Source organism: Equus asinus, chromosome 5 (assembly GCF_041296235.1).
Source record: "Equus asinus isolate D_3611 breed Donkey chromosome 5, EquAss-T2T_v2, whole genome shotgun sequence".
NCBI lineage: Eukaryota > Metazoa > Chordata > Mammalia > Perissodactyla > Equidae > Equus > Equus asinus.
The window spans coordinates 26332056-26352951 of record NC_091794.1 but is presented as its reverse complement, the minus strand read 5'-3'; the positions used below and the strand labels follow the sequence as shown (position 1 = coordinate 26352951).

Here is a 20896-nt window from a genome sequence, read left to right as displayed (position 1 = left end):
ATATCAGTTAGAAGTGACCAAGGGACACTGAAGAGGAAATGTTCAGAAAGTTGCAGAGTGGAACTGGAGCGCCAGTGGACCAGGAGCATAACAGAGAAACTCAGAGCCAGTTGTTCACAGAAGTGAGAACTGAAGCATCTAGGACAATTCAGATGTTGTGGAGAGGAAGATTTACCTCACTATAAGAGACAGTTACACCAAGGGGATGGTGAGGGAGCACACCTGTGCACTGGAAAGGACTATATGCCACAAAGTCTTTCATACACGAAGAAATAGAAATCCAGAGAGGTGAAGTGATCTCCTCAAGGTCACATAGCAAGTCAATCATGAAGCTTTCTAACCCACTTTTCCTGACTTGTAAGGTCCAGTTTTCTTTGCATTATAACACAGAAACCTCCTGAATTTTCAGACATGCCTGCTTTACAGTGGACACTCAATACCATTTCCTGATAGTCAAGTCAGGCAAATAAAAGACAGAATTTCATTTCCTTGGTTTATTAAAGATGACAATGAACTGTTAGGCTATGTATGAATTACAACAAGTAGAAATCCAGTTCAGAACACAAGTTGTACAAACACACACACCACCTCTATTTAGACTCTTGCTCCTCTTATGTTAAATCAACAAAAGCTCTAAAACTTTGGTAGAGAAAGTCAAAAACAGCCTCATTTAAGTGGAAAATATTTACCTTCCACTCTTCTGCTATGTCTTGAATCTAGTCTCCACCTTGTAAGCAAACTTTTTTTCCCTTTATTTATAAAAAAGAACACTTCTTCCCTCTCATTTCATTCAGAAGGAACTCTCTTCAGTGCATTCAAAGCTTTTCCCCACAGCAGCAGGGGATTTTCAGATACTGGTAAGTTGAAAAGTGCTTTCAAAACATCCCATCCTCTTTCCTCTCTCCTCATACTCTCAAATAAATAGATAAATGGGTATTTGGACAGTGATGACAGCAGAGTGTCAGGGTCACTAAAACAGATATGCAATCGAAAGGGAGGGATGGAGTGGGGGAGGTGGAGAAAAATAAGTGAAAAACCAGGAGGATGTCAGATCGTCGAGTTCAGCTCTAGAAACTGTATCAGCATTTTCCATCCTTTGCTCCTTTGCTAATATGAAACAGGCAGGACAATAACGAGAGTACGTCTCTCCTCCAGTGTGGTGACTTGGAGTAGGGAGCTGGACTTGTAATTTAAACTAAAACTGGAAGTAGAGCTCACCAGTTTTCACAAACCCCTGTCTGAATCTGAGGCCTAACCCTTAGTAAGATGAGTTTTGTGGGGTCATTTCCAAAGCTCCTTGAAAGACAAGGGAGCTTCTAGTCAGCCCTTCAAAATTGGGCTGGGCTGGAGGCCTTGGCTTTCAGAGCCTCCCCCACGAACTGAAGGGAGGGCAGCCTCGGGGTCTTCCAGCCTGATGCAGCCTTCAGATTCCAGTCTGAGGCAGAGGGACCAATGCCACAGGTCAATTCCTCCCTGCTCCCTGTTGCCCGGGTGGAGCCTCAGCTCTGGCCATTACCTTACTGCCCCTCTACTTCCTGTGAGCCTCCTGGTTGTCTCTAGCTCAGGCACTCACCAGCTTCCACCAACCATGTGCAACTTTCTGTTCAGCTTCCTGGGGCAGTGCCTACACCAAGTTTTTTCTACTAGCAACCAATTTTGGAAAGAGAGGTACACAGGAAGAAGTCAGTCTCAAAACAAAAATGCAGTGGGTTTTTGTTCACAGAGCTGCCAGCCCTCAGAGCAGCAACCCTGACCAGTGTTTTATGCAGAGGTCAGGAGCTACAGCACCTTAAAGAACACCACAAGCATATATGTGGTCCCATCAAAAACTTTTCCCATCAAAACACACGTTAAAAAAGGGGGTATGTGTGTTAAAATTAGTAATGTGAAAAAGATGATTGAACATATGAATATCACCAGGCTAAAGAGTTAAGTGCATAATAGGCATAAAGGCTCTTGTTATCCCAAGAACACAGGAACATTCACACTCACATCCACAAATTATCACGTTCTCTAACACTACTAATAGCAAGAAGCTTTTCCTCAACTTGACAAAAGACACTAAGGCAAGAGATCAGCCATCACGGAGGGCCCTAGATCTACTGCAGGAAGAGGAGACAGAGAATAGAGTTGGGCCATCCTTTTACTCAGAACCAGAATGACTATCTAACAGAGGACACAGTGGCAAGAGATCCACTAATAAGATGGTGAATGGGGTTTCTGGCATCTATTTAGGATGGCATCAAGGACTTGCCTGAGCTTGAAAGATCATACCTGCACCAGAGCTAGGTTGATTAAAAGGGACCTTATCACCAAAGAGGAGGGAAACAGCTCCTCTGACTGAATAAGTGCTCCTTAAGCAACAGAGTTGTAGCCTCACTGATGCTTAGTGTAAGGCTACAAACGGGCCTGGCCTAAGTATCAGTTCTGTTCCTTGCTTCAAGCCCACCAGGGTGGATACAGAAAGTCAGCTTGTGACACAATCTACACCTAGAATATTTCAAACAAGGAAATCATGGCTGCCTCCTTGAGGTCTCTGAGGATTCCAAGGTAGTAATAATGTTTTTACGGCCTCAAAAATACCTTAATAAGCTGGACAGAATACCCATGATGTAGTCCAATTCTCTGCTGCTTCTCCTCAGGGCACAGTTTGACCCTATTTCAGGATGGGGAGAGAGAAAACTCCATCCTCCTGTCTCAGCAGCAAAGGAGAAGTGAATTGGTTGAGAATGGCCTGGCTCAGAAGCTCTAGAACTAAAACAAAATAAAACTGGAAATGATACTTGAGATGCAACTGAAACCGGACTGGTCCAAGTGGAGAAGGCCATGGATGTCAGAAGAAGTGGGTCTCACTGTCCATTCGTCTAACAGAGGCACTGGAAACTTCACTTAAGGACCCATGCGTCAGTTCCAATGGAAATACTTGGTACCTAAAAATTGTCATCACAGACTGGACCCCACCAACCTAACGAAGGTTGACTATACATGGACATTAGACAAGTCATAAAAAACAATAATGATAATAATTTAAAAAAAAAAAGTGAAGTGAGGAAAGTCCTTAAAAGGGTGGCTCAGTTCAGCATTATATGAGACCCCAGCCCCTAGAAAGAGGGCTTAATGTGCTTTCTTCAGGTGGTCTCTAGGACGGTGGCCTCTAGGGCCAAGGCTTCAGTGGGTTCCTCCTCGTAGTCTGACATGTAGGACTCCAGGCTCTGCTTGGCCAGCAACTCCCGCCGGGCTTGCAGCCGCTCACACCGAGGACACCTCCCAGACTTGAAACAAGCTTTATGGTAACATGCTTTACACTCTATGCAGGTTGGGAAGATGAGACAGAAGAGAATAATATGTATTATCTCAAACTGGAAGGAAGTTGCTGCCACAGCCTTCTCACTACCATTGCTTAGTGTGCCTGTGGTGAAACACAGGGAGTTGCTGAATCAGCCAAACTCTGACTAATAGGGGTGGCTGAAGGGAAATAAATTAGCTTTGTGTTCAGTCTTGTTTGCCCATTCCACACCTGGCACCAGCCCTCACCTTCACAGGTCCGGCACTTATGGAGCTCAAAAGGAAAGATGATGTCATCCTCATTCTGACAGAACTCACAGATGAAGCCCTTGGCCTGGCAGAGCTGTGGAGGAAAGGGACAGGCAGCAAAATGAGGGGCAGCACACCAGGAACTGGCACAAGAGGGTGAACATAATTGAGGGGATGGGCAGCATATAAGTGAGACTTGAATGGGCTCTCAGGGGTTCTCCTACCTACTGGGAAGAGACCCCAGTTAGACTTAGAAGCACGATAGCCAAACTGGGGCCACAGCTGCGCAGAGTTAGACAAAGCTTTAAGGTGAAGACAAGAGAGGCACGAGTTTGAGAAATTCCAACCATGAAAGTGGCTCTCAATGAAGACATAAAAAGAAGGAAAGACATGCCACAAAGGGCTTCTGAAAGTCAAAATTCCAGTCTGGGTAATTATTTTATTTTGAAATAGGAACCACAGCCAATTAAGATAAAATGTGGAGGCAAGGATCTCTCTCCAAAATAATACCCCGCCTTGAGTCAGGCTATAGCCAAGTCTTTCCAATTCCCCCTAGTACACAGGATCTCTACACATGTCCCATTTTAAGCTCTAATTCTGGGACTGTTATAGGAACATAAACTGGACATATTCCAAGATGGGAAACTGTAAAAATGGAATTTCTGAATTCCCGGCATGTTGGGTATATATCAAGAACAATAATAAATTGCATCTATAGGATACTTAAAGTTTACAAAATGTTTTCACATAAATTATTTCATCAATCCTCAAAAATACTGAGAAGAAAGGACAGTGGGTATTAATCATTATCTTCATTTTGGAGACAAGAAAATTGAGGCTTATCTCAGAGAGTGGAAAGTATTTCCTTTGGTCACAGTGATTGAAAGTGAGGGAGCCAAGATCCAGAACCTCTCCAGATTCTAATCCAGGGTTCTCCTCCTATGTCATGACAATTCTATAGTGAAGGCCTGCTTAGTCCTTCCCATTACCCACGGGCAATGCCAGCACCAAATCCTCTTCTACTTCTAGGTTCTTTAGATCTGGATGACTTAGCTGTTCAGGGGAATAGCAATCCTGTCCAGTTTCTCTCACAGTGTTGACCTGCCATTTCAACTTCCTAGAACTGAATGGCAAGAACACTGGGTCCACCCCACTCCCCACATCCCTAAGAAAGAGCCCAGCTGCATGCTAAAGCGAGACTTTCTTTTACCATGCATCGCTCCACGTGGGCAGCCCCTGCCCTGGTGAGCTCAGCAAGCCGGGGCCCCAGCTCCCCCTTCTTGGTTGCAGTCAGGTCATTCAGCGAGTACAGGTGGAGATCCTCTGTCAGGTGGCCTGGAACCGTGTCAAAGGCATCCAGAAGTCTACAGGAAATGAGTGGAAGCAGAGAAAGAACACTTTGTGTGGCACATCAGAGTAGAAGGATCTCTATCCAGAAGCAGAATAGGGAAAAGAAGGGCCCCAGGCAGAGGTAATGAGGGCGGGCAACATTAAGTGAGCCTAGGTGTTCCAGGCCACCCCAGCCCTCCCACAGTGCCAGAAGTCCAGATGGCATAAGTAACTTTTACTCTGCACAGTGATTCATGCCAGTTTGCAAAGAGTACTAGGCCTGCCCTGGAAAGAATAACTAGATTTCCCCTTCCAGAGAGAAGGATACAGCCACAGCTACCGCTATAGGCTTCTCATTTACAATTTCTGGAATTTTCTGCAAGATCCCCCTACTCTCCTTCTTCACATAACAATGGCCAACTGCTGGGACATTTCTTTCAGAGACGTTAACCCAGCCAGAGGCCTCTAGTGTCCACACAAAACTTACTCCTTGGCCAGTCGGCATGTCTTGAACATGTTCTTCATGTGATACAGCTGGATCCGCAGCAGCTGAAGAGAAAGACATTGTGGTGGTGGGTACAGGGTAAGAGCAGGTAAGAAGAGGAGAGAAACAATTATTAGAATGACCAGTACCTTTAAACCCTGTGGGTCTGGAAGTTTTATGCTCAACAGCCAGAGCCAGACTGTTCTCTACACTCATAACTTAACTTGCTTCAAAGTTACCTCTAGCCAGGGAAGGCCCCTCTGCTAGGTCAGCCTGCCCAAATCACATACACAGATGAGAGCTGCTGAGAAATCCAGAATTTGAATTTCCCACCTGATAACCTATTCTCCATTCAGTAATACTTTCAGTGAAGGGAGAAATCCTGCTTTTGCCATCAAGTGCTGTCTATAGCTTCAGAGCTGCCATTGCCAGACAAAGTGTGAACGATGAGATGGTTACAGCTCTGACATGGTGACAAAGAGAAGTGTGGTGATCTTGGGAAAGGCCTGTATGAACGGAAAGAGGGGATGAGGGACTAAGAAGGGTAATCTGTGATGTGGTCTTTTCAAGGGTCTTACCCGGACTTGATTAAGCAGCTTGACCTTCCTATAGAGGGCACTGTTGATGTCCTGCACATTGAAGAGAGGATCGTTCCAGATCTTAATGAGCAGATCCTTGGAGAAATTGCTGACATAGTACTTGCTGAAGTCCCACTTGCGCAGAACTCGGCTGGGGATGACCATCTGGGCATTCTCATGGCAGCACTGACAGAAGTACTTGCCCAAGTACTCACAGTACCGCAGCCGTTTGATATAATCTGGAAAAACCAGAAAGTCAAAAAGTCAGATGTGGCTCTCCCATGTATAAGCTGGTGAGGCCGTCCTGCTCTTCTTTTTGAAAGAGTAGAGTGGATGGCTAATGGGCTCCAGCCACCTCTGTGTGAGCTCCCAAAGCAGGCAGAAACCCACAAGGTGGGGCCTGTGGTTTCTGTGTTCCACTCTGAAGACCACTGAGGAAACAAATCCTGCCAAAGTTAGTTAGATCCAGCCTCTAAGAATCTGGCCAAAAGTGCCCAATTTTCTCCAGTATACAATCCTGGTAATATGCTCCGAGAAACAATTCCCCTCTGACTGCCAGTGATCTTGCCTAGTCCCACCTTCCAAGTCCAGCCCCTTCTTTCATTTCCCTAGTTCTGCTCTGTCATTTCCTCCTACCACGTCTCTGACAAGCCCCTCTCCCAAGTGTGCAAGAGGGTAAACCCACTGGAAGCAGCATGGGGGTCAGAGAAGATACTCACCCGGGTCAGTCCGGATGCCACATCCTGCACAGCGGTAATTCTGCTTGGCCACAGCAATTTTCCTCCTGAGGAAAGAAGGAGGAGAGGGAATTGGCAGATAGCAGCTGATAAGGCCCCTGAGATGTAAAGGATGAGGGTACAAACACAGGGCTCTTGTTAAGTATGGGAAGATAGGGGAATTCATCTTTCTTTAGAGTTGAACAAAATGAACCTATTGGGAGAACCAATTCCGACTGAGGATTATAAGGTTAGAATTTAGATCTAGGTAGTGATTCTCCCCAGTAATGAACTACACTTTCTGTACAACTGTAAGAGATGAGAAATAGTAAAGAGGAGAGAACAACAGGAAAGAAAAGCATCCATCCATCTTGAGAGAAGAAAAACCAGTAAGCTCACAAAACTACTGGAAGCAACGCAACAGGTTGAAGGCTACTGATAAAAGACCTCATTTCCAGTTAGCTCTGGGAAGAAATGGGAGGATTAAGAGTAAGATTTGAGGACAAGATGGATAATTCTCTCCCTCTGCCTTTAAATGAACAGAATTGTGTGGGAGGTAACAGCTGGAGGCAGAGACAAAAGGGTGAGGAGACAGCCCTGACAATCCAAAGAGGATGTATTCATTTTCCAAAGGGCATAGATACTGGCTACTCACGTTGGGGCTGGATGAACATTAAATATAATCTGAGGCCGGGGTGGGGCCCACTCTAGGTTGCCACGAACACGAATACGCAGCTTGTAGATGTCAGCATGCTGCCCATCATCTGGTGAGATGGGCAGTGAGTCTGGGATGGGCAGGAGCTGCAGGAGAAAAGCACAGGGTGACGGGACATGGACAGTCTGGGGGAAGACACATGCTTGACTTTCTGGCCATGAGAGAAGCATAGTTAATGAAAGACACTTCAGGAATACCATAGGTAAAGGCTTCAGGGAACCTTGGCCCTTGAAACAAGTCAGAAAGCACCAGGCACAAATGAGAGCCCTGGCAGCTCTCACTTGTCCCAAAAAGCAAAAGGAACAGAAACAGCATCCCAGTGTGGTGGCACCTATTGCTCATACTGTCCCTGAATTCACCCCAGGACTCTTGGTATGCCAGGGTGCTTCACGCCTTACACAACTGCAGAGCAAAGAAGAATGTGAATAATTCACTTTTTTCACAGTTTCTCTAAGGTGGTCACAACACAGGAGTTCCACCTTTGGTCTAGGGGGCAGTCATGTGGAATAAGGAAAGTGAAGGAGCCATTATGTCCTGTTTTAACAATTGCTGGGAAAACCTAGGCAAGCACGCACGCATGCATTCATTCATTCAACATATTTGTAATGAATGGCTTCTGTGGGTAAGGAAAGAAACACATAGGCTCATTCTAAACCGGGGACATGCGACAAAGGAGAACAATATCAGAAAGTGTCATAGCCTCCTGGTGCTGGACAATGGGTAGAGAAAAAGAGCTGAACAATCTACCTTCTGAGGGGCATCATGCTCTGGAACTAGCCACTCTAGCTCCGAGGCAGCTGGGAGCTGCATCCCCTCAAACTGCTTCAGGAGCCCCATGGCCACTGCCTCAGCGGATGTGGAGTGTAGGAAGCAGTGGGACCTGGAAAGGAGAGATCCAGGGAAGGCTGAGCATAAAGAAAAGACAGGAGGATGGAAGTCTTCCCTTCAGGATCTGATACCATATGCAGTGACTTCTCAGAGAACGCTTGCAGCACCCCTACTCTGCTCAGCCTCTTTTCTCACCATCTTCAGATACATGCCTACAGTGAAAATATACTGGCTTTATAGTTCTAAGACTTAAGCTTAAATCTCACTTACTAGCATTGCATGGCACTGCTAGTTAAGGATTCTGTATCACTTCCTTTCTCTAATCTTCAGTTTCTTTAACTGCAAAATAGGGATTATAATGCCTGTTTACAAAATAAAGTGAGTAAAACTGCCTTGTGGTCTATCAAGGGCTATTGTTGCTCCCAAATGAACTATTTCCCCTCGCTGAGTCTACAGCATAGAACCTGTTCAATTTGATTTCATAATCAGAAAATCATGATCACTGCTGTCTCTTTTGAGACCTGATCTTCTGGGGGCCTCTGGTATAATCAGAGTCAACAGAGAAGGAACAATCCACACTGTGAGCTTTGTCTCCAACAGAGCTCACCCTATTTGAACCAGTAATCTGCTCTCTTTTCTTGGGCTCGCTACCATCAGGCAGGCCCATCACTTTAACCTTGCCTCTGTGTGAATTTGGATGGCTCCATCCATGCATGGCCTTTCTCATCTATAGGCCAAAAACTGGATTTGTTTCTCCATAAGGATTTATTTTTAAAAAAAGTACTTACAAGGATTGGGAGGAAATGAAGGATTTGCTGTTTGAAGCTGTGCTCCTTCTGATGTCAGCATCTAAATGGAAACCAGAGATAAGGGAAGCAGGAAATGGAAAGGGAGGTGGTAAGAGAATAATGAAAATCATTCCAAGCTATTGCTGGCTAAGCACTCAGGGTAGCAGCCATCTGCTACATTCTGTGTGATAAGGAAGAGTGTTCAGGAGAAGCTCTACACACAACGTACAGTTTGGCTTTGTTCAAGTCACAACCAGGCTGAGTTAGTGACACTACGTATATTGAGAAGGTCAAAGTGGCTACAAATCCAGGTGGAAACACAAACTCAGATTTAGTGTAAAACAGTGAATGAGAAAAGGAAGCATCCTAAGGTACACAGGGACACACCCTCTACCAAACAGAAACACAAAATAAATTACTCCAATCTCTCCTTCATTCTCTAAATTGCAAGCCCTCTTAAATGATAAACTCTCAGAGGCAAGAATTCTCTTTTTTTGTATCAGAATCAGTACCTAACACAGAACTTGGATCATAGAGTTTACTCATTAAATGTATGTGGAATTGGAACTTTGCTTCTAACATCTCATCACTACTGCTATTACCCATGAATGTGGGAAGTCTTCTATATTCTTAAAAAAGTTTCATGGTGGGGCTGGCCCCGTGGCCGAGTGGTTAAGTTCGCGCGCTCCGCTGCAGGCGGCCCAGTGTTTCGTTGGTTCGAATCCTGGGCGCGGACATGGCACTGCTCATCAGACCACGCTGAGGCAGTGTCCCACATGCCACAACTAGAAGAACCACAACAAAGAATACACAACTATGTACCAGGGGGCGTTGGGGAGAAAAAGGAAAAAATAAAATCTTTAAAAAAAAAAAAAAAAGTTTCATGGAAAGATTTCCCTCCTGTCTGATGGCACAGGGAAGAAAAGAACTTCTCTATGGCTTGGCAACTCCCTGTAGATGGCTGGTAACCAACAAATTTTCATGGAGATATTCAACGTGATCTTTACTATAGAACTCTCAGGCATAATTACAGCAAACTATGGCAGACTCTCCAAAGCCTATTTCTGATACAGGATTTTGAAAAGGATTTCTAATAATGATATGCTTGAACCTCCAGAGACCTTATCGATCCATATGCTTTTATTGGCCACCCATATGCCTTTATTGGGGAGAACGTGAAATTTAGCAGTCATGTTCAAGAAAGGCAGATAGAAACTATTCAAGTCATGAAAAACAGACTGTTTTGATAAGTCTCATCCCTCACTTCCTTCAATACCTAGTGAAAAGAGAAAAGACTTTCTTTTCCTAATTAAACCTACACAATGATCAGTCTACTGAGTTTGAGCCCCTCAAATATACTGCTAAGCTTACATGATATCACTTTGCACTTGGCCATGAGTAGCTCAAGTGTTCTTCATGTTTCCTCTGTATATACATATATATATATATATATATATATTTTTTTTTTGTATGTACCACTAGATTATAAAATCTCTCCTTGTGAGCAAATGAGATTATGTCTAATTCTTGTATTTGGCTCTAAAATACTTAACACAGGGTTCTGTATATAAGTATATACTCAAATAATATTCCTGACAAATCAATGTCTTCAAAGCTATATACACAAGTAAGAGAAGAGAACTGAAATCTGGCAGTTTTCATATGCTCTCTAAGCACAGAAAAACTTAAGACAGCAAAAAAAATTTTTTTTTAAGACTGGCATCTGAGCCACCACCTGTTGCCAATCTTCTTTTTTTCCCCCTTCTTCTTCTCCCCAAAGCCCCCAAGTACATAGCTATATATTCTCGTTGCAGGTCCTTCTGGTTGTGCTATGTGGGACACTGCCTCAGCATGGCTTGATCTGAACTGGCAAAACCCTGGGTTGCCAAAGCGGAGTGCGTGAACTTAACCACTTGGCCACGGGGCCGGCCCCAGCAAAAAATTTTTGACTAGTAATTAACAAATCCTATTTTATTTAGTAACAAGGAAGATCATGTACATCATATTTTCTGTCTGAACTTACACCACCAAAATCCAGATTCCAACGCACTGCTAGTTGTCTATTTAATTGTAAATATTGCTATTCAAGAAAAGAAAAAACTTCTAGGCAATAGCAAACTAGACCTTCCTAGACCGTCTGGTTTACAACATTCATTTACATAATACTTATACTGCCTTGGATTTACCTAAGTCTTGCCTTGTCCTTGCAGCCCTCAGAGTGCTTTGTACACAATAGGTTTTTTGAAAATATTTCTTCAATGAATGATTAATTGGCTAAAAGCAAAAAGCAAATTTCAGCCTGTTTGGGAGTGATGAAGAAGTAAAAATGAGAGAAATCTTACACAGCTATCCTTGAATAAAGAGCTAACCAATGTTGTTACTTTAGGGCCAGGCTATTCAAAAAAATACCACAGAGGGCCAGCCCTGCGGTGTAGTGGTTAAGTTCGCATGTTCTGCTTTGGCAGTCTGAGGTTCACGAGTTCAGATCCCGGGCAGAGACCTAAACACTGCTTGTCAAACAATGCTATGGTGGTGTCCCACATACAAAACAGAGGAAGACTGGCACAGATGTTAGCTCAGGGACAATCTTCCTCACCAAAAAAAGAAAAACAAAAAACACTGCATATGAGAGAGAAGAGGTGGTTAATCATTCATGGTTGCTAAGGAAACCACTGTCTTCATTAAAACTATTTAGCTGTTCTTCATCCTTACAAAGTCTTTTCTTCTTTGAGAGGAAAAAACCATTCTCCCCTCTTTGGAAAACATAGTCAAGTCATACTTTATGGTGTTTCTTCTTTTTTACCAGAGGTGCAATGAGGTTGGAGGTATGTAGCAAGGACTTCCTAGCTAATCATGCATACTTCCAAGAATGCGGAAGACCACAGGGTTTTGGATGTGAGGGTCTTACTCCAGGAGTGGAGAGGGAGAGGCAGCACCTGATATCAAAAGGGACATGACATCTGACACTGGTCAAGTACCACGAAGGCCCTGTGGGTCCTGGACCTCTGCTGTATCCTGCTGACTCTCGAGTCAGTTCAAGCAAATGACTAAGTTAATGTGATTGGAACACCAGCTGAGAATCTGGATAAAAATATGTCAGGGTCTAAGACTGATAATTAAGGAGTAAAGAGAGAGAAGGAAGCTATTCGATTGGATGAAGTAACTATGTCTCAGACGAGAGCACTTTTGAAAGAAGTCTAAGAAGCTCACCTTCCAACTGGAAATTAACATAATTATGAAACCTTTTATCAATTCTTTGTACAAAAACAAGTATTCTTTTCTAAGAGAACTGATTTGAAATGCTTTTGATACTTTAGATAGGATAAAGCTATAACTACTGACTGAAAAAAGTTCAAAATATAAAAACAAACAACAATGACAAAAATAACATGTTGAAAAAATTTTGCTTTTCATTTTGGGTGAGGAAGATTGGCCCTGAGCTAACATCTATTACCAATCTTCCTCTTTTTGCTTGAGGAAAATTGTTGCTGAACTAACATCTGTGTCAGTCTTCCTCTATTTTGTATGTGGGACACCGCCACAGCATGGCTTGATAAGCAGTATGTAGGTCTGCTCCCAGGATCCAAACCTGCAAACCCTGGGCCACTGAAGCGGAGCACGCGAACTTAACCACTATGCCACTTGCTGGCCCCATAAAAAGAATTTTTGCACGTCCAGACATTGGTATTGAGATGACCAGGGAAAACTGGTTAAAACCTTGGTACTCTAGCAAATCTGTAAATTTGTAAACCAAGTAAGTGAGGAACAGGAAGTGAGTCAACTTCAGATTTTACCAGCCAGTTTGATGTTGGTCTCCATCTTGCTTTCCCTTCTAGCAGATAAGGTGCTATCCAAATTCATTGGAAATCCAACTCCAATGAATTTTCTGTAACTGCTGACTCAAGAGGAAACACTTTAAAATGGAGAACCACAACTATTCTTGTTTTAAAAGGAGAAAAAATTTGATTAAAAAGCGGAGGGTGGGGAGAAGCAAATGTTTACCTTGAATTGGATATAATTCAAAACTTGTCAGAAAACATAGTTTATGAACTTTCCTCTTTACATATTGTGTCAGTTATCAATTTATTGCCTTTCAGTTTTAAATGTGCCCTTCTTTTAGTCTGCTCTGTGATAATGGAGCTAAACTCTGAAACACTGGTCCTTCGCCAGCTGGCACAATGTTAAGCTTTGTCAGTAGAGGGCACTGGAGGGACACTGAAGGAGGAAGGGGTTTCTCTTGCTGGTTCTGGCGTACTCCTCTAGGCAGACTCCTGTAGTGCATGTGACTTTTCCTCTGGGGAAGCATGCCTTCAAGCGGCTTTGCAGCAGAGTGCCACTAGCAGTACTTCTCATAAATGGCTTCTCTTGGCACCTCTTGGGAAAGCTTCATAGCAAGGGTCACAGGCCTGGCACCTCCCATGAACCATGTCCCCTGGTACTCTGAGTTCTGAGTCACGGCACCTCCCTGGAGCAGCCGCCTCCAGCACCCCAGAGAATGGTTTCTTTGCTAAGGGCCATTGGCACGGCACCTCCATGGATAGCATCCCCTGGTATCTCTCAGGACAGCTCTGCAGCTTTAGAGAACTTCTCCACCATCCAGTGAGCCAGGAGATCTGGATCTCAGCCCTGGAGATGTGGTCCTCTTCTACGTTTGTTCCTTCCCTGGGTGCTCTATCTCAGCCCTAGGGAGAGCAACTGCTGCCTCTATTTGCTATTCCTGTATTCTTTAGAGATCTCTTTACTCCTTACAAGCCAGTCTCCCACTACTTCAATTTCCCATGATAGTTAATAATTCTTCATATTAAACTTTCCCTATTCAAATTACTATGTGGTTTCTGTGTCCAGATTGGACCCTGACTAGATACAAAGATACATATATGTGGAAGATTGAAGTTCTGTAAGACTCTACAAAGGAAGATAAAGAAGAATTGATAAAGCTATAATAGAAGAGGATGAAGTGGTGGGAGAGAACAACAAAACCCTAAAACTAAAGAAGTTGAAAAGACTGTCTGGGATTGCGTGCTTATGAATGCTATCATATTAATTTGGCAGACACCGTCAGAAGAAATAGATGAAGTGAAAGAAGCTAGACACAAAAGATCACATATCATATGATCCAATTTAAATGAAATGTCCAGAAAAGGCAAATCTATAGAGACAGAGAGTAGATTAGTGGTGAACTGAAGGTTGGGGTAAGAATGGGAATTAACTGCAGATGGGCACAAGGGATCTTATTGGGCTGATGAAAATGTTCTAAAACTACACTGTGATAATGGTTGCACAACTTGGTAAATTTACCAAAAAATTGAACTGTACACTTAAAGTGGGTGAATTTTGATATGTAATTATACCTTAGTAACATTGTTTAAAAAAAGAAACAGAAGTTGATGAATACAAAGCTTTCTATCAAGAAGCTTTCTATGATCACAAGGTTTATATCCACGTTATTGCTAGGAGGAAGGAACTTTCAAATCTATTTCCTTCATAAACACTTCTGCTCCATATGGTCTATTTGATGAATCACGATCAAAGAAAAGTGATTATATTAAGCAGAGTATTACAATATGCAGAGTACTTATCACAGATGATGTCCATAATACGATCCTTAAGTGCTTTAATTTTTCCAAAGTGTTACAGATTCTGATGACCCTTCTTTGATAGACTCTTCAATAGCATAAATCACTTAAGGTGATCAAAAAGAAATGAGCCTGTAAACCTCTGGACATGATGGGGAAGACTGCTAATAAGAAGTATAATGATAGTTTTCAGAAAGAATTTGCTACCAGTAATAAACTTGATTAAATACCAGAAATAGATGAAAAAGAACAGAAAGCAATAAAGAAATTAGAGTACAGAAAAATGAATTGTAAATTACACTTTCATAATTGGGAATCTGTGTATAGAAAGAAGGTAAAACAAGTCACTAATTTTGAGGGGCTTGTTCTGACTGCTGTTTCTCCAGCTCCCAATAACGTGTTGGGATTGTGGGTCACAAGAAAAAGTAGTTTTTTAGTTGAAAAATGTTTCATACTCTTAGTGTATAAAAAAGCTTTAAAGCTCCAAAATGGGGGAAGAAATAATGCTGGGAAGACCAAATAAAGGTATGCCTTATGGTTAAAGCAGAGTGAATATGCTCTGATGGAGAAGTGGCTGACAACCACTAAGTGCACCAGCAAAGGACTGTGGTTACAAACACATTAGAAACCAGTTAAAAACTGACTTAGGATAATTACTTCTCAAGCAAGGGAAGACTATGTTAGGATAAATTAAAGCTTTTCAGGAGTAAAGATAAAAGGCACCTAATTACTTTTATTTCTCTAAATCTTGATCTAATCTTACATAATTATTTCAAATTCTAGTGGCTGACAATATTAACAGTTAACATTAACTGTTTAATAAAAAGTCCTGAGTTTTGTTGTTGTTTTTCTTAAAGCCAAGTTGAGTAGAAAACTGCTACTTTCTTTGAAGTTAACCCAACCTACAGAAAGTCTACTTGTTTGGATCACAGAGCAATTACTAAGGGCAAACATTTGCAGCAGTAAATCCTAATTGTATACAAAGTACCTAGAAGAGAGAGCTTTCTGAAAGTCGGCTCTGCAAACTTTCACTAAGACACTAAACTTCATACTATTCTATCTGACTTTTGCTATGTGAATGTGTAGCAGTACCTTACCTAAAAGTTTGAACTAAAGTTTCTTCACCTAACCATTCCTTTCTAAACTGTCTACTACCTCATCAGCCACAATGACCACTTAATATATATGTATCACTATAGGGAAGCGTCAACAAGGACAATCTCTGTGAGGAGGATTGTTGGGGTCATACGAGGAAGAAGAAAATGAATATCTGAATTGTTTCTCGCTGTCTTAGGTCTGCTTTTTCCCAGCTAGTTCTCCAGATCTTGTAGCCCTTAGAACCTTGACAGGAGTCACGTGATAAAGTATGTACAAAAGCTGGTGCCAACATTCACACACATGCATGTATGAGCACACCCACACTTCGAATGCAGGCTACCTGAAAACATTGAGGCCACCGACACTGAGAGTCCGTTCTTTGACATGCGAGTCAGGTTAGATCCTTCGCTACCATCTGTGTAATAATGATTATAAAAGGGGCCCTTTAGTATTCAGACAGGAAGTAAATCAATGAGAATGACAGCTCTATACCACATGTTCCTGAATCAGAACTTGACTGTTGCTCCAAAGGTAAAACTGCTTTCAGGAACTTACGTCCACAGGTAGGTACTCACAATAACTTGGGAGACAGTCACTGCTGCTCCCCGAAATTGGCCTTGCCAGCCTTCCCCAAACCAGACCTCCTAAAGTAGCGGTTCTCAACATGGGGGATTTTTCCCCCTGCAGATACTTGACAATGTCTGGAGACATTTTTGATTGTCACGATTTGTGGGAGAGGGTGGAATGCTACCAGCATTTAGTGGGTAGAGGTCAGGGATGATGCTAAACATTCTATAATGCACAGGACAGTCTATCACAGCAAAAAATTATCTGGCCTAGAGTTTGAGAAACCCAGCCCTAAGTTCTTTCCCTTTAAGGATTTCTGTTCTGAACTGACTAGAGAGTTAGCTGATTAAACATCTCCTCTGGGCCCACAATTGCAGCAAAAGGTTCCAATAGGAGCATACTTGGTGCCACCTCCAGACAGGCTATTTCAAATCTGACTCCTTCCAGACTCAACAGCTTCCCCTGGCTCCTTGCTTTGCCAGGGGAAAGTGGTCAAGTGGACTGCTCCACACCCAGTGAAGCAGCGTTTTGTATTTACCTTAGTATTACCCTCATGAAATTCTGACTGCTGATCCTAGAGAAAGGGCAGAACTCTTTTATTTTCCTCTAATTTGGAGATCAGGTCAATCACAGACTGGTATAACAAAAATATGTATATATTTGGTCTTTGCCTCAATTCCTGGCACAGAGCTCCTAAAACCCTTAGAATTTCCTGAGTGATAGGCATGTCTTTTATTATTTATAATGAGTCTCTTTCCATTATATCTGAGTTTATGCTAATAAGGTGACTCTTAGGGGGCACTTAGATAGCTTTACTATGGGGCTGGTTGCCAGAAAAAAAACCCAACCACTTGATTAAAGGATTAGAACTTTTATCCCCACCCCCAATCTCCCAGGAGGGGGAAGAAACTGGAGATTGAATTCAATCGCCAATGGTCAATGATTTAATCACTCATGCCTACATAATGAAACCTTGATTAAAAAAAAAACTCATAATGATGAGGTTTGGGGGAGCTTCCTGGTTGGTGAATATATCGATGTACTGGGAGAGTGGTGCACCCTGACTCCACAGGGACAGAGGTTCCTGTGCTTGGGACACTTTGGGACCTTGTCCTATGTACCTCTTCATGAAGATGTTCATTTGTATCCCTTATAGTAAACTGAAATTATAACTATAGCACTTTCCTGAGTTCTGTAAGTCATTCTAGCAAATTATCGAACCTGAGTGGGGGGTCATGGGACCCCTGAATTTGTAGTTGTCTGGAGAGAAGTAAAGGTAGCCTGGTGACCCCATTTGTGGCTGGCATCTGAAGTGGGGTAGTCTCATGGGATTGAGCCCTTAACCTGTGGAGTCTGTGCTAACTCCAGGAATCAGTGTCAGAATTGAATTATAGGACACTCAGTCGATGTAAGAGAATTGGAGAATTGCTGTTGGAAAACCACATACAAACAAAAAAAATTGGAGCTTTAAGTGATTATCTATTATTGTCATGAATAGAAATCAGGTACATTAAAGAGAACACAGAAGGAAGACTTCCTGGAGACCTGGAAAAATATGTGTAAAAAACTGTATTTCTGAATGGGGAAGAAACGCAGCTACCATAACCTGGAGGTCTGTGCAGGTGAATGGGCTCTAGACTGGTGTAAAAGGAAACTGGAGCCTCAGGCAATAAAAGATCCATTCATCATCATTTTACAACACAGAATTACAGATACAATTCACCTCTACAAGAAAATTACTTTCGGTTTCACCTACTAGGGATAAGTTTATGTCCCTGAACTGTTTTTTTGTTTGTCTGCTTGTAGCACTGATGAAGACTTGAAGAAATCTATGATTTGCAGGAATGTTTTAACCCACTAAACAGTTAACCTGATTTAACACAGCTGCCTTCCCAGATTAGAACCCATCCCCTTCTCTATGCAGGCAGATGCTTACAACAATAACAACAACAGTCTGTGATTCTCCTAAGCAAGTGTGCAATGGTAGGACAGAAAATAAAGCTCTACTTTGTAAACTTGATTTTTTTCATTTTTTGCTTTTTTTCCCAATAACTTTTTGTCCTTTTCTCTTACGATTATAACAAAGCTTCTTTTAAACACTTTGAAACAATTTCTGTTGTGTTATGAAACACAAGAGAATAGGATTATAATTTCACACAGGTATGGGCCAGCCCTCAGCTGTGAGCAGGAGGAATCAGAGGGAGAATCCATGAGAAAGGTGTAACTGAGGAAGCAGCATCGGGGTGACTTCAACAGGCAGCCCACTCCACCTGGAACACTTCCTTTCAGTGTTCTTTTATGCTTAAATTTTAAAGGGGTTCTCTTTTTAGCAAGAAAGGCTGTCCCTTACAATCGCTGACAACATTCCATAATGGACCATACTGAAGATCCCCTACATAGGGAAAGCTTCTCAGCCTATGATTCTAAATTGAAAGAAACAGGTAATGAAAGCTCCCTTGAAGAAGTGTCAGTTCTTACCTTGGATTTCAAATTCATCAACCTCATCAGCAGAGCCCGAGTCAGAGAACTGTGCTGAATCACGTGAACTGAACTGGGAGCTGCTGGAAGTGACCCGAAAGCCTGTGAGGTTTAAAAAAAAAAAAGTAATAAACAGGACAGAAAGAGGTCTCCTTCTCCCTCTAGGGTTACAATAAAAGGGACCAGGTATGACTTCAACAGAGAAGTAAATAGAACTTTGGCTGGGGTGATGCTGGGGAAGTGGAAACTAGCCCTTCTTGCTGGTTTATCTCCATTTTATTCATGAAATTTAGAAAGTTTTATGTAAATAGAATGTACTACTATCTGGGAAGTGAATCTGGAACGACTGGTCTTACTTCTCATATCAGAAACCTACTTTTTGGAAGATATTTCTGAAGCAGGAAATGGATGAACTCTAGGATTCTGGTCTAGTAGGAAAAAAAATCAGAACAACACAGAAAATCTTTCTGGCAGCAGAGGAACCCTTGGCTGGGTAATAACATCTCAAATTAAGACAAAAAAGAAAGCCGACGTGGTGCCATGTCTTATCCTGAAGCCCTGAAGAAGCAGGAAGAGACACCCTCACAGCCTCACTCACTTCCATGCTCAGTCTCCTGGTACACAGGGAGCAGATTCTTGGTGCGGATTTGCTGGCGACGAAGGCGGATCTTCTGCTTCAGTTCCTGGATCTCTCTATCGCTGTCTTCCTCCTCGTCTTCTTCCTCTTCTAGGCACTGGCTCATCATGTTGCACTTCATTAGCTCAATGGCAGCAATCAAGGACTCTGAGATGCTGAAGTGGGCATTCTCCTGGCAGAAGGAGAACACCAAAGAAGTTGCTTAGTAAGGGGCTAGAAATATTGAAAACCTCATTGATAATAATGTGGGAAAGTAGAGCTTGCAAGACATGCACTCCTTTTATTCAAAACACCCCTACTATAAAGAAAGCTGATGGCCAGAAAACCTGTTCTACATTCTCTTTGCTCTCGTACCTGGCCATGCCTGGGCCTTCCTGTTCCACTTTCTACATAAAAATATGACAGGGAAGAAGTCCAGAACTTCATATCAGGGTCTTTCCTAAAGCCATACACCTGTACACAAATTATTAAGGTAAATGTGATGTCTCAAGATAAAGTGCTTTGTAAGCTATAAAATGCTACAGGAATGTTATTTATTACGTATCTGAGCCTTAGAACAAAATATAGAAGTTTATTCTGGAAACAGTTTTTACTTAAGGTTCCAGGGTCAAGGAAACAACAATCATGTGGCTAAAATTCAATGCCTCTCTGCCCAAGGTAGCTTCTAAGTCAAAATCAGTAATATTTTTAGACTCAATGAGGAGCATGTACTCCATGAAGAGTTCTTCAGAGATAGAACCTACTGAGTTTATCTTTACTATGAACTTATCTTTACTGTTGTCTATACTTATGTTACTGCTGTGTACCCCAAACCTCCTTAGAATGAATGGCACTGCAGCCCCTCAGGCCAGATCTCCCAACTCATGGACTCTTTGGTAGCCCCTTAGACTCCTCACCTTTTCCAGGTCTGCACAGCTGCCAAAGTCTTGCTCAGACAAGTAGCTGATGAGGGACTGTCCTTCTGATGGTCTTCGGAACATACCTTCCCCTGAGCACAGGTACTGACCATCCTCTGTAGAAAAATGGAATGTGAATGTGAAAAGCTCTCACTTGAAATGCAAATCTGTAACAGCCAAGCTTCTTCAAGAAGTCTGATGATTTTACCACTAAAGATGCTCCCAAGTCTTCCTAGGTAACAGATTGGAAAGAAGCTATCTACCTTCTAAAGGAATTTCTCTGAATCTCAGAATCCCAGAGCACTAAGCCTTCTGGTTAAAGAATGGTGGAATCAATGTAGAGAGCCTGGAAACAATCCTTTTACCATCTAAACATGAACTACTTGCCCTCCTACTCCACAAAAAAGAAAACAAAAAACCTGTGCTGAGAGACAGACAAGGAAACAAATGGTTTCCTCCTGTGGATGATTTCCATGTGGAGCTTATCTTCCGGTAATTAAGCCCAGACACTCAAAGGCCTCTTTTCAAGGTCCCTCTCACCCACTCAGAGCGCCATTCCATCTGGATCAACAGACACTCATGGTGATAACGCCCACAGCATGAGACGGTGGGACCCCTAAGTCAGAGGGGAGCAAGAGAAACAGCAGGGCAGTGTGATTTCCAGCACAGAGG

The 20896-nt window shown here is 42.6% G+C and overlaps 1 protein-coding gene across 16 annotated transcripts in view; it reads right to left on the bottom strand.

Annotated features, from left to right (window-relative positions):
- Window positions 1-479: 479 nt before the first annotated feature.
- RUBCN (rubicon autophagy regulator) overlaps window positions 480-20896 on the bottom strand; it is a 68046-nt gene continuing 47629 nt past the window's right edge. For 9 of the 16 annotated variants that reach the window (XM_044771402.2, XM_070509021.1, XM_044771403.2 and 6 more), the window contains 12 exons: window positions 20225-20340; window positions 19290-19500; window positions 18692-18793; window positions 8973-9033; window positions 8104-8236; window positions 7297-7442; window positions 6645-6709; window positions 5926-6164; window positions 5351-5412; window positions 4745-4898; window positions 3535-3628; window positions 480-3307 (listed from right to left, as the gene is read on the bottom strand). In XM_044771402.2, coding sequence (XP_044627337.1) covers window positions 3129-3307; window positions 3535-3628; window positions 4745-4898; window positions 5351-5412; window positions 5926-6164; window positions 6645-6709; window positions 7297-7442; window positions 8104-8236; window positions 8973-9033; window positions 18692-18793; window positions 19290-19500; window positions 20225-20340 — 1562 coding nt within the window. In that variant the 3' untranslated portion in view covers window positions 480-3128. Of the gene's footprint in view, window positions 3308-3534; window positions 3629-4744; window positions 4899-5350; window positions 5413-5925; window positions 6165-6644; window positions 6710-7296; window positions 7443-8103; window positions 8237-8972; window positions 9034-15986; window positions 16062-18691; window positions 18794-19289; window positions 19501-20224; window positions 20341-20896 lie in introns of all 16 variants that reach the window. The other 7 variants (XM_044771398.2, XM_044771401.2, XM_014830696.3 and 4 more) reach the window with 1 other exon arrangement.